Source organism: Anopheles maculipalpis, chromosome 3RL, assembly GCF_943734695.1.
Source record: "Anopheles maculipalpis chromosome 3RL, idAnoMacuDA_375_x, whole genome shotgun sequence".
Classification (NCBI taxonomy): domain Eukaryota; kingdom Metazoa; phylum Arthropoda; class Insecta; order Diptera; family Culicidae; genus Anopheles; species Anopheles maculipalpis.
The window spans coordinates 82477635-82492031 of NC_064872.1; the positions used below are offsets into that span (position 1 = coordinate 82477635).

General features: G+C 43.0%; 3 protein-coding genes across 3 annotated transcripts in view; 2 read left to right on the forward strand and 1 right to left on the reverse strand.

Annotated features, from left to right (window-relative positions):
* Nucleotides 1–5946, forward strand: part of LOC126563549 (LON peptidase N-terminal domain and RING finger protein 1) — a 40631-nt gene extending 34685 nt beyond the window's left edge. The window contains exons 2-6 of the mRNA XM_050220194.1: nt 2173–2291; nt 3735–3869; nt 3943–4647; nt 4718–5527; nt 5604–5946. Coding sequence (XP_050076151.1) covers nt 2173–2291; nt 3735–3869; nt 3943–4647; nt 4718–5527; nt 5604–5942 — 2108 coding nt within the window. The 3' untranslated portion in view covers nt 5943–5946. The remainder of the gene's footprint in view (nt 1–2172; nt 2292–3734; nt 3870–3942; nt 4648–4717; nt 5528–5603) is intronic.
* Nucleotides 1–14397, reverse strand: part of LOC126562334 (serine protease inhibitor 2-like) — a 388794-nt gene that overhangs the window by 248267 nt on the left and 126130 nt on the right. The window lies entirely within an intron of this gene.
* The window catches only part of LOC126562624 (terpene synthase), a 224574-nt gene that overhangs the window by 160736 nt on the left and 49441 nt on the right, over nt 1–14397 (forward strand). The gene's annotated exons all lie outside the window — the stretch shown is intronic.

Consider the following 14397-nt stretch of genomic DNA (forward strand, 5'->3'; position numbering starts at 1 on the left):
GTGACTCATCGCTTTTGCGAACATTTCCATCAACAACTATCGGGTGCCCGCAACAACCTGTAGCGGCTTATGGATAGATTACCACCGTCTCACTATATATCATCTCCCACGTGGCCTCCATAAGTACGAAGTGGATTTAGCCATTTTACTTCTTTCTTCTACCGGCCATATTCTTCTGCTGCTCATCCCTTAAACATCGTTTTGTCCTGTCATTCCCGGCTGATTATGTACCGCCCTCATCGCACGTGTTTTTCTTTCCGCTTTCCACTCGGATCACCCGTTGCTGGTGAACCGTATTATCCATATACTTTAGAGACCGCGACGATGCTGGTGCCGAAATATGTATATCAGAGCCATCGGTGGGTGTTTCAGCGAGCGCGTCACTGTGATGGTAACCTTCAGTCAATGTCATGGTTATCATGGTCGACGCGTGCCACTTCCACTTCGTTTGCTGGTACTGATGATGGTGGCATTTTTTTTTTTCGTTTGCCTTCTTCTGCTAGAAATCTGGCGGAAAGTTTTCCATTCGGTTAAGCATCTTTCAATACTTGTTTTTTGGGCAAGGTCAATGCTCACTCGTAACCTTTGCTCTCGGTGACTTTCTCGTTAGGATAATGGCAAACTTTGAATGGTTTAGGAACAATTTCTTTGGCTGCTGTTGAGTTATTTGCTGATCACATTTGCTTTCATTGCTTTTGTTTATACTTTTTATGTCGATTGTTGGATCACAAAAATCTTAATGATAGAATAAATCACCTTATATCGTCACATTCAGTACAGCAACCTTCATCCAACCTGGTAACTTAATTACTTTTTCTTTCTATCCACCATTGAACGGTGTCTAACGACGATGTAAAATGGCTAACGTCAGGATTTCTTCTCGCCCTTTGCTCGCCACCCCACACAGAACTTACGATCGGGTGACTAAAAACCGTCTCCTAACATGGTCGCGATAACGCGACAACCAAAGCGAACTTGGTACGGTCGATTCCACCGAAGCTCAGACATGTAAAACGGGGGCTCCAAGTCCAATTAAAACTCCATCAATATTGATGGCCATCGGATAAGTTTCACCGCACCGCATCGTACCAACCCGTACGCAACAGGTGAAACTCCGTCCGGTGGAGAATATCCGGAAAGAAGGACGCGTATTGCGTTTCTCTGCTTACCCTTACCTTGGCAGCGCTCCACCAATCAATATTGAAACGGTAGGATAAAGACATTGGAGAGAATGGGTTTGGTTCTTAGATGGATGGATGGAAGGTGGATCGATAGGATCTTGTGGCGCGATGGTAGGACTGTTGAAAGCTAAGGTGAATAGGTACAGTGTGGGTGGGAGAGCTACTAAAGTTGGATAAGTATCAGCTAATGGTTCGCTAGTAGTCGGATAATAACCACGCATATCCACTTGCAGGCGCATTCGTTCGCACCATCGTCTATCCGTTGGCTGGGTGTGGACTTATATGACCCATTTGTGGTCCTGCTACCGCTAATAGGTGAGGTTGGTTCGATTAGAATTGAAGGAGCAAAAAGTTTGACCATCAGTGTTAGTGACTTATGTCTTCAATCATTCGTTTGGACTACGTTTTTTGGAAAACTATTCAGTTGAAACTTTGGGGTTTTTAAAAGCAAATCTAAAATAAGCAAGGGCAATTTTTTATTTCGTATTATGATACTTCATAAGGTGTTGAGAAGATGGTCTAATATGGGTCCATTTGAGCTGAAACTAACTTCAGAAATTACTTGAAAACTACAAGACAATCTCAGCATTTGTTACAACAACAAAATTTTACACCAAATTGAGGGAAAAATATTGTTTTGTGTATTTTTAATTCATTCCAGGACTGACTATTCAGTTCAGGGTAAAATAAAGTCATAGACGAAGGCAACAAGCCAACCTTTCTCGAGGTTGTATTTCTAAAGAAAAATCCGATGAAACTTATTCAATCAAAGTTTATTTGAGATGCTGCCCAGTTTTCCCCATTTTAAGTTCAAAGCTATTTTTTAAAAAAAATTTTTTAAACTCCGCCGTATTATTTTACTATTTCACGATTGAGCAGCACAACATAAATCATAAGCAATAATATAAACATACACCAACTTGTGAAGTACATGTTTTCCTTCCCACACTAACCGAAACAATTTTCCCGCTTTTCCGCTTCTCTTCCACAGTTCCCAACAGCGCCAAAGGACTGCAGCTACGCTCGGAGGTGTTGCACCGGTTGCAGCACTACCAAAGTGCTCTGGCTGACGCTGACAGTGCACTCAAGTGTCTCCCGACGTCACACAAGGTACGGTTCCCCACTCAAATCCACCCACACAGACGCCCCACTTTCCGCTAGTACGATCGTAGGCTTAAGCAACACACTCAGAACGTGACTACGGTATCGCGTTTTCCAAATGGAAAAACATTCTTCTTTTCACTCCAGTCGCCTCGGCTCGGCACTCGTAACGACATGATGTAATGGAAATCGAAACCAAATTTTACCAACAACTACCCGCACCCATCCACCCCCAACGCTCGAGGGAACCGTCTCGTGAAGCGTTACAGCGTTTGCTGGAGCCGGGGCTGCCCAACCGCATGCACGTTTTCGTGAAGCCGTCCCCATTGAGTGGTGGGAAAAGGATGAACCAAACGTTGTTTTTTTTTGTTGCTCGTTCATCATTTGCTAAATCTTTTGCAGCATGTGCCAATCCGGCACATGGCTGTACGGCTTTTTGAACTCATCCGCCGCCGGCACTCATACTATGGGTTCTTGGGCGGGTGCGTCAGCCGGTCGGTTACTGTGACATAATCTCAAACAATTGTACGACGGTAATTTAATATTAACGTTGCGTAGCCATCCTGCAAAGATGGTAGAGGCAGCAGCAGCTGAGGCGAGTTTTCGGCAAGAATAGTCACGAGCGAAGAGGTGGAATTACCAATTTAACTTCATTGCAGGGCCGCAAAATAAAACCCAAGAAGAGAAATGAATTAATTTGCAAATGATTTAACATGCTTTACTTTTTTGGTTGTTGTCTTATGCCTTGTACGGACCGTTCGTAGGAGTAGAGAAACAGGTGGATTTGTTTCTCTACTCAGTTTTGAAACGTATATCGATGGAATGAAAAGCTGCTCACAACTTACATTGTTGCCGTAGTTAGGGCACGTTTTCATTGACATTTTCCAATTCCCACATACACCCAACTACCGAACCGAGAGCTGGGCAATGTTACGTTATGAGCAGTTATTGTACCATAGCGAAGAGGTAGAAGTATGGAATTTTCGTACCACCCTTGGCATGGCTTCACCATCAAAACGTGAGCTCTTATGTGGTGCAAGCGAATTTTCAACTGAATAGAAGCGAAATAAAAACGTGCACCTAAAAAGTGTGACAGCATGATGCAAATAGTGGAAACAAGAGCTAGTTGTTAGGATTTTTTGGCTTTATACGTATGACTTTGACAACACGCGTTTCAATTAGCACATGTCAGCCAGTTTAGACGAGACACTGTTTGCAGTGGAGAATGGAGTCATTGTTGTGTCCAAGGAACGGTATTGTTTGAGCACGTATATCGGTTTGATTCTCATTGAACATTGAGATGAGATTCATTGGGCAATGGTCGATGCGATCGTTGGTTTTGATTGATTGGTACTGAGTAGCATGTTATTTCTGTAAAAAAGCGGCTGAACTTGTTATTTATGTTATCTGTATTATGGTGAATTATCTAATTTTTTAACCTTACTTTCTCAGGCCTACTACAACCGAGCCATATCACTGTCAGCATTAGGAAAGTATGAGGAAGCTGTCATAGCACGATGCATTTCCATCTTTCTGGACCGACAGTCCCATGCAGTATCGAATGGAATCAAGTCAGAACTGATGCAGGTAATGTTTATTCCCACATCCAGCAACTAATATGCAGTTCTTCCTCAAACTAAATCATCCCAAACTCTTTCAGGATCTAAAACGATTGCTACAGGATTCGTCGAGTCTAGCGTCTCGCTCCACACTGAACGATCACAATCAGCCTGGTGAGGATGACAATCCTCTTGGGTCGATTTTTGATCACTCTTATGATCTGATCGCAGGATGCCGCAAACGGCGCCACCATCGGTCACCTCAGCGTCGTAAGTCAAAGAAACAGTTCCTCACCCTGCGTCAAGGTGACTTCGATGAAGACCATTCCGATTACGGTGGTGAAGACTACCTGAGCAGTGATCTCCTCTTCGACTACATGGAAGATCCGTTCAGTGAGGAATCATTGCTTGGACCGGCCCATACCCACCGGCGTCAGCATCGTAGCCATCATCGAAGGCGTAGGAAATCTGGCAGCTCGATGCTGCAATCCGATCTCAAGCTGGAGCAACACCTGCAGGACCATCAGTACCATCAAGCACAGCAGCAACAGCAGCAGCAGCAGCAGCAGCAGCATCAAGAGCAACTATTACAGGATGACTCAATCATTCCCCAAACGAACCCACGATTGAAGACTCTCCTGGAGCGATTGGACGGTGAGCTGAAGTCAACCCGATGGTTAGACACAACACCGGTCCGGTTAACGGTGAACCCATCGTTGATTGAACCGTCAGACTTTGACTGTGTACTATGCTGTAGGACTCTGTGGCGACCAGTTGTAACTCCTTGCGGACATACGTACTGTTGGGTAAGTTATAGCAAACAAACCGTAAGATCTTTCACACTTATCGATGCTAAAACAACTCTCCACACTATAGGTTTGTCTCGATCGGTGTATGGACTATTCATCCTCCTGTCCACTGTGTATGGCTCCACTGGTGGAACAGTTCCGCAACCATCAACCCGGAAGTCCGTCCGGGACGGTGGAAGCGGCCAGCTCAAACCCATCCAACACACCTACCAACTTGATCTCACTGACGAAACGGAAAATGACCCGCTTCGTCGATCTTGCCATGCAACGCTTCATCCCGGAAGCGTACGAGCGACGCCAGCTCCAGGAACAGGATCGTGAACCAACCGTTCCGGTGTTTATCTGCACAACTGCATTTCCGTCGGTACCATGTCCATTGTTCGTGTACGAGCAACGTTACCGGTTGATGGTACGCCGGGCAATTGAAAGTGGTGAAAGACGGTTCGGCATTGCACTTCCCGCACAAAATGGTCGCCAGCGATACGTGGAGTATGGAACGATGCTAGACATCCGGGACTGCGTACAGCTAGGGGACGGTTGCTCCATCCTTTCGACTGTTGGCGGTCGACGGTTTCGTGTGCTGACCCGTCACGAGCGCGACGGTTACGATACGGCACATGTGGAGTTTTTTGAGGACGAAAAGATCGGTGCCGGCTCGGAAGCTGACGAACGGCTGCAGCTGGTGCGAGACTTGCATGAGAAGGTGCTGCTGAAGGCGATCGATTGGCACCAAAGCTTGCCGGAAAGTATACGGTGCGAGATTTTTAAAAGCTTCGGCAAGATGCCGGACCTGGAAGAGAACTGGGAAGATGTGACGGATGGACCAGCGTGGGCTTGGTGGATCATAGCGATCCTGCCGCTCAACGATAAGCTCAAGGTAGGTGGTTGCCCTCATGTTGGTTGTGAATACTTGATAAACCCCGTAGCACACTAACCGTTTCTTTCCATCGCAGGTTGACATACTCTCGACAACGAGCCTAAAGAAGCGGCTGCGCGCAATCGATAAAACGCTCAACCTCGAGTCGGCCCAGCAGAAGCGCCAGCGTTCCGTGTGCGTCATGGCGGGCGCTTCGTCCGCTGCATGCTGCGAAGGACTATCATCGACGCAACAGTGCCAAGCGATCGACTGTTGCTTGCGAGAAAGAACTACCTCAAGCGTTCATAATCACCACCATCATCACCATCATCATCACGATAGCGATAGGGCGAGCGACTCCACGCAGCATCATCATCTGCACCATCACCATCATCATCACCATCTGAGCACGTCTGCGGACGAGTATCTCCTGTAGAAGAATTGAACGAGGGATAAAACAGTAATACTTCCACGTGATCGTGCTAAAGCGCTAGATTCGCACAAGGACAGACCCGGGTCACGTGAGGTGTAGCAAAGAGTGTGCAAACACAAACACAAGCGAATTCTTTCCTAATCAATCGTAAATGGAACCGATGGATCAAATCTAGTAACAGCAGATGAGCAAATGCTGACACTTTAGAGCAGTTAAGAGCGAAAGGAGCGATAATCGTGATTATTTGATGCATTTGATTGATGTAGTGAAGCGGACAACAAACAAAAATGGTGAAAAAAAATTGTTGTGCCAGGTTAGGGTCAATCGAAGGACAGTTGAAAAGTTTTTCGCGCTAAATGTGTCCTCATAAGGCGTCCCATATCGTCACACGAGACATGAAACATAATTCAAGCTTTAAAGAGTGTAATTCCAAACGCCAAATCGCCATTTTTTGACTCTAACACTAACCTAACTAACCGACGTAAAGTGTTTTCTCTTCCCAAACTTTTTTAAAATAAAAAAAGCCCAATTAAATGATAAGCATACGATATAACCACCAGCAACTACCTTTTGATCCCGATCGTAATACACTTTTTGCAATACAAGTTCGAGCGCTTTCACGCCTAAATCACTTTACGACTTGATCTAATAACTTTTTCCCTGTTAGTAATTGCTATTTACGACCAGCCGTCTAAAGGCGAAAAACAAACCCAAACACCTGTCTGTTTAATCAATCGTTCACGGTGAATATATCTCTTCCTGTTTGCCGACTTACTACTGTTCTTCATATTATCCATGCTCTTATATAAAATGTTCGTTGAAACGCCATTTTTAATGCTACTACTACTCTCCACAGTGAAAGTCTTGTACAGCAAGCTGATCTAAATCCCTATCAAGAAAAGCTTATCGCTTGAAGAGTCCATTTGCCAACTTTACTGTCGTTTCCTGTTTCACCTTTTACCATAACGCAATCTTTCCTTCTCTGATGATAACCGGTACATAACATTTGTCATAGATTCTACAATATATATATATATATATATACACGCATGAAACCACACGTATATCAAGAACGGTGCATTGTGCATTTTTTTGTAAAAGCAAACGAAAGGAAAGGAATGTAAAAAATGTTGCCCAAGAAAGTAAGGAAAAACAAGTGAAAACAAAAAGAAAGCAACACTTAAACAAATACACACTCACAAACAAACGAAACGAAAACAACGGAATGAAAATTAGAGGCAAAAGAAAACAAAACCAGGAAGACAAACTTTGCGGTGCTGTGAGACAATGTGAGGACAATCTTTTCTGCAGGTGACCAAAACCCACGCACACACACACACAAACACAAACCTACAAAACAATGCAACGGAATCGGTTTTCTACAAGGAGGTAGGGATGACGGGTAGGGTGTGAGTGATCCCATTCACCCCCTTTTCTTTCTTCCTCTCCTTTACTTCCTCCTCCAGGGATCCAGAAGGGAACACATTTTCTCAATCAAATCAAATCGTAGCCGAAAACTTAGAGATAACAACTGTATTAGCTGCCAACAAACAAAAGGTGGATGCAGCATTCACGCAAGCACATGCTAGAAAACATACATTTTGGATGCAAAGACTACTGAAGAAATGGAAATGAGGTAGAAAAGGTTAAAACATGAAACCACAAACTTACTCTCACTTGGATGCAATAGGACTGTGCAAAATGGAACAATCGGTAAACAATCAGCAAAAGCAATTCTCATAATCAACGCTTTCTTCGCGTGTGAGTGTGTGCATAGGATGAAATAGAGTAAACAAACACACAAACAGCAGCAGTAAACAAACAAGGAAACAAACGCGAAAAGGAACTCCACCCCGTTCAGTGATTGTGATTTATTTTCTTCTTCTGATTCTAAACCTAGGCACCCACTACTCAGCATATGATTCACTTTGATTAGTGTGATTTGTGATACTATGAAGTTTAGTTTGATAAGTTTATAAGTTTTGAAGTTTTGCTTTGCTGCGTTTCTTCTTTTTGCAGTTTTATTGTTTAATTTTTGTATTTTCTGTGCTTTGTTTTGTTTCATTTTCGTCGTGTAAATTAGTTTTATGCTTAAGTTTACATTCTTCCATGTGGTTAGAGGAGTAACTTTCTACCTATCGTAAGGGCGCTAACAGCCTGACGATACAGAGCGCAGACGAAAATATGCATTTCAAAGCAGCCGAACAGCAGTGAGTGTGAAAAAGCTAGGAAGATAGAATAGAAAGTTTAGGAACAAAACGTGTAAATGGAAGCAAAACACATCTAGCTAATGGAAGGGTGGTAACTATTAGTACACTAAATTCAATGTTTGGGACGTAAGTAGGAAATAGGACATTTTTTAAATGTAAATGTAATAAGTAAAACAAACACACTCACACATACATAAAGCACACACAAACAGTAAACACCGACTGGACAGACAGGCGCCAAACGGTCAAGGCATAGGGATGAAAGCAAAGGTTCGACCCCTTCCGAACGTTGGACTCCCAGGGTTGGTATTTGATGCACGATCAGAACACACAAACTACACAAACAAAACTGCGTAGATAAGGTGAAGAAATTGTACTAGCTGTAAGCTAAATTATGTCAACTACTAGGCACCGAATGTATCTCAATCATTCCCAAATTCCTTCGAAGGTTCCACACTGTGTTTTTTTTAAATCGGCTCGCAAGCAAGATCGCCATAACAGCACTACAGTTAGTTACTAGAATGAAGGGAAGACATGACACGAGCCAAAGTGTGCCAGCGACAAGAACGTAAATGTAGGAGAACGGTTTAGGACACACACGAACATGTTCGTTGTACAAAACTGCTAAACGATGGGATGATTGTTGTGAGCTGAAGTAGATCCCATTCGCAGACGTTTTGAACGTCCGGTGGCAATGGGAAAAGCTTGGCAGGAGGGAAACGGGGAGTGAATGTGGGGAATGGGCGGAAAATTATTTTTATTTTCTGTCTCTGTCACCGAGCAGCTGAGGAAGAAGAGGCAATTGATAGATCTTCAACTAAATAAATGAAAGAATCCATTTTTCAATGTAATACAAACTAGTCGGACGTTTTTATTCGTATTTTTATGTATTCACCACTATCCGAAAAAAAAAATATTAGTCTTATAAAAATGCAATTTTGTTCATGGTTTAGTTTTTCAAATACCTATTTTCTCGGTAGAATTATTTGTTACCGTGTAACTAGCAACTGTTCTGCATTTTAGGAACGGCTGTGTTGTCCTTCTATCCTGGCATTCTACGGAACTTTAGTCAACTAGGATGCTTAGGCCTGCCTCCGACGAGACAGAGAGTTGGGGAAGAGGCCTTTCAAGCCATCTCCAATACAATAGCCACCAGAGGCCCAACTTTCCTACTGCTAACCAGTAGCAGCACATGGCTTGGGATTGTACAACAGCGTTCCTCGTTGGTCATGTAGCGTGTTATTCGAGTAGCTTTTATGCAACTGAGGCCTGCATGCAACTACGCGACGCATGCATTCAATTTATGCTGCGTGCAATGTCGTATGCTCTTAGAATAGGTATTAAAATAAGTTCGTAAGCAAAGGAGACGATTGTAGTGTCGAAAGACATAAAATATACGCAAGAAAGAAGTTTGTTTCTTTTTTGGAACTCCAAATAGTAGAAGAGTAATACCCTACATATAATAGTAATTATAGTGTAATAGCTTAACGTTCTTACAATAAATATGTAGAAACGGACAACAGCAATTTGATAAGAAAAATAAATTTCATTATCAAATAGAAAACGGTAAAAACAACATGAATTCTACAAAAAAAAACAGCGCACACGGTAAAACCAGAGTTCAAAACCGATTTGAAGCGAGCTACAGATTGCTCCCGTACAGACTCCAAAACTACGTAAAATCAACAAGTTTATCAAGTCATTCGATGGCTGGCATACCCCTGAAGGGCGTTAAGCCAAACAAAAGAAGAATAGTGAACCGAAAAAGAAAGTTTCATAAATAATGTTTCTTCAAAAATAATTACAATCGTAGTATTACAAATTAAAAAATCGATTTCAAATAAGAACGCGGAAACTCTTCAGAAAACAAAAATTTTTCTATAACACTCTTACCAACTTTCTAGCCCAAACTAATCAAGAAAACGAAAGAAAACAGGGCGCTCTACTCGTTTGCTTCATTTCACACACTCACACTGCAAATCAATGCCACTTGTTCGAACATACTCCAGCGGTTCGGTGACATAATCTTGCCCCATGCTTAACCTGGTGCACCAATCTGGGCTCCCGAAACCGCCTCTACTGTACTACTAACCTTTCACATGGACCGCTGGACTCGAATCGAACGCCTATCGGGCCAACAGGTTCTCGGCACCGTGGCCAGTTGCGAACCGAAAACCGTCTCAACTCGTCTAAAGTGTGCCAATAAACTCGCGCAACCTTACGCGGCAACCGGCGCACTTGCACACCGCACCGGAACGTTGCACCTTTCCGTGTTGTCCGGGCTCTCGCTCGCGGATCGGCAGGATTGAAGCGAAGGAACAAAAAAACGTCTGACTGATAAAAGCGAATCGATCGACCAAAAAAAAAGAGCAGCATAAACTAGAACATCACATCGAGCGATCGATGGTAACGGGGAAAGTCTCTCAAGGACAATCAGGCTAGGACAACGGTATGCATGCACACAAACACAGTCACATGCATATTATTTCAGGCACAATAAAAAAGACTAAAAGCGAACTGTAACGAACAACGAGTCCGGTTGCTCTAGTGACACTCAGCTGAAGCTGTTCGTTCGTATGGGACATGGGCCGAATGGAATGGGCAGCTGGTGAACATGGTTTCGTTTTCTGGATTTAGTTTTTTTGTTTCGGGATGGATTACTTAACCACGATGGCAAAAGATTTTGCTCGTTAGTTAAAAATGGCACAAATGGATGAACAGAAAAAGAGAAAAACTCACCGCAACAGCTGTTGATTAGCTGCCGGCATCGTATTGCTAAATAGCAGAATCTGCTTGGAAGGTTCATGAAAAAAACAAGGAAAAATGTATGTGGCTAATGAAATATATTTTTCAACGGCTTACGTTGAACCAAAAATAATTTAAAAGTCATCAAGAAGCTATGAAATATTGAAAAGTAAAGTAAAAACATATTAATTAAACACAACAAAACTGAGTATTATCGAAATAACATTAAAAATACAGCACAGCCAACTAAACTAAACAACTAACCAAACATACAGCGCAAAAACTAAAATATTTCAAGAGAAAATCACAAATAAAGCAGCATTAAGCAAACGAACAATTTATTTAAAATCAGCTAAGTTACTCAAAACGACCCACTTACACGGTGTTGATTTATTAGATGCATATTATTCCGCCCAACTCCACAAGCTCACAAAATGGAAACGGTTGGTGACATAAACTGCGGAAGACACCACGCCACGAACACCACAAGACGCATTCAAAGGTCCGTGGCACATTGTTTAATTTTCCCTTACTGCCAGGCTCCATCACCATAACACCGAAAGGCTTTCCTTTGGGCTTTGGGCTCTTTGGCTTTCCATTTGCAAATAATATAATTACACCCACCGGACCCACCCACTCACGCTCTCCGGGGGGAGGATTTTGAAGTTGTGAAGGTTTTCGTTACTGCAGACACTCGTTTGTTACGACTGGCGGGTGTGTGAGTGTGTGGGTAGTAAACCGTCGCGTTTGGCTGCAGACGGGTGGCAGCTTCACCGTACCGCATAATGTTGCGATTTGTGCGCGGATAGTACTCGCCGCTGTACCGAGGAAAAGTCAAATAAAACACTAATCATATCATTAGTATACGTGCTCCGGGTGGTGACGGTTTCAGACGGATCAAAGATGGAGAGCGTTATTTTTGGCGCTCAACAAACAACAAACAAATTCAGCCAGGGAAGGAACAGAGATGCCATAACCGAAAGCATATTATTGCAAAATACACACACGCCATCGAGCCAAAATGTTTCACACGAATCTGGTGCGAGTGAGGTGTCACATTGCTGTTGGTAACGACTTGTCGAGAATGTTTGTTGCAGAAAATTGCTTGTAATTGAACATTGTTATTGAAAATTTAAATTATTGTAAAAACTGGAAAATTCTTCAATAATACTCACAACTCGAAAGCAACTCTCCCCATCACACATCAAATAGGATCGATTAGCTGGAAATATCCATAAAGCATGACTCATACACTCGCTAAGCAGACCACAAACGATCATAAATCGACCAGTATTGATCCGCCAGCCAGCCTGAACTATGATTAAAGTGTCGAAGTGTTTAAGAGCCTCGGTCAGTTCTAAATCAGCGCGTAACGTACGTGTGTGTTGTATAACGCTGTCTAAACTCCTTCGCCAGGTAGAACCAGTCCAGGGCAAAACCGAGTAAGGTTCGGGTTGGTTTCGGTGTCGCGATCCATACAGTGATTAATCTCCCGACTTGCTACCGTCCTAACCGAAAGAGAAGGGATCCAGCGTGGTTCCATTCTTTTGCCAGTACTACTACTTGTGACCGTCGCGCATTTATTCAACGATTACGGTTAACTCCAGCGGACTAGCATTAAGCGGCACATTCTTAACCGGAGGCATATACTAAGGCAGACAAACGCTCACAAGCAGCACTACTTATCGATTCGACGAAAAGGTAGAAAAAGAGCAACTTGGTGCATTTTGGATTTGCTCTAGTTCGCGAGTGGGGTTAAGATTCGAATTCACTTTCAATTTCTGGTCACGGACCGTTGGATATGGCGTGTCAAGCCCGTTTCCTCATTTGGGTATACATTTGACGGCAAGCAAGCAAGAATCACCCGCTGGCACGTGGATATAACTAGGTGTGCGTAATGGTGGTAGAAAAAAATGCGCTGATCGATCGTTAAATTTTTGCCAAACATCAAATTCGTAGCCTTCAAGGCAATTTGAAGATCTTTTCACATCATTTTTCGTTGCATCTTTATGGAAAGAAACGTACCAACTTGACACTCCCAAAAGACGCTTTGCTAGTCCCTTATGTAAAATCGCTTAGCACCAATTACTCATCTCATTATGCAAAATTATCCCCAATCGCACAACACGTTGGACGATGGTGTGGAACTGTTTGCTCGAGTAAACCAACAAACACCTAACGCACCCAGACAAACATTTCCCAACCTGACGGACCGTCAATATGAACCGGAAACTGGTACGACAATCACACGAGGTAATAATTTAAAAAAAAAACCTGATCAAACTCGTCTCCTTCCCCTTGTAATGATTGGTATTAGTGGCTCTCTCGATCCTCGTCTGCAAGGGACAAACAATGGTTTCACTGTGTGAGAAGCTTTTTCGCAGCCCCAACGCTGTCACCTGGGATGATGTTAACCTACAGCGACGGTAAAGAAGTAAGTTGCGTCTGGATGGATCACAGATTGATTGACCAGTTTAAACGGACCGGGTGCCAATTAAAGCACCGTTTGTATGTTCCGTTGCAGATGCACTCCATACAACGCCTTGATGGATGATCCAGTTACTCGTTCCTATTATGTCACGGCGCATCATCACATCTCAATGGACAGGGTTTGGTCTGGTGAGGATGATGCTGTCATCTTCATGTGCATCCCTTAGGGGAGAGTAGAGTTGATTATGAGAAACCATTCAACAACAACGAGTGAGCTGTAATGATGTAAAGGCAAAGAAACTAGCACCACTGTCACCTAATTATCGGGCAGCATTCCGGTTGCAATGTGGGGATCCAGTGCTGACCTAAATATGTGTGTTGCATGACCAAGAGCTTGTCAGAAAAGTTAAGAGAGAGAGAGAGAGAGGGAGAGAGAAAGAAGTGGAGTGAAGGTTTCAAGATAAAACCAACAGCCTTGCACGCCGGGCGAAAGCAAGGGATTGGTTTTCGGTCAGTAAAATGTAGTGCAATCGTACCGTGACACTGCGATTTGTCCTGGCACGTTTAATTCTGGTGACTTGCAAAAGTAACAGGTTGATAGTTGTATGCAAAGAAAAAGTCAACTGAAGCTGATGACTTGAGCCTTGATGAAAAAGTGTACAAAAAGGATATTAAGATCGAACAGAAATCCTTCTGCAAAACAGATACGCATAAGAGAAGAGATCAGATATTGATTCCTACTGGTACATCAGCTGTGTAGTGTACCTAAGTGAAGCTTCTTAAAGCTAGCTCAGGGTTGTTGCTGAGCTTCATTTTATGCACATCAGATTCACAGTATTTCAGTTAGTCATTGAAAATTTGATTCGTCTGGTACGGATGCAGGAATTTTGTATGTCCCTTTGTTAATTATTACTAAAATATGTCAAACTTTGAAGTGTACTGAACCTTTATTAGCGGCTCAAACAATAATTCAAATTAAATTTTGCTCGTTACATCTAGTCCAATAACACGTTAAGTTATGTTACGCACTCTGTTCGATCTATTAGATTTCCTGATGACGTTCTTCGATTATA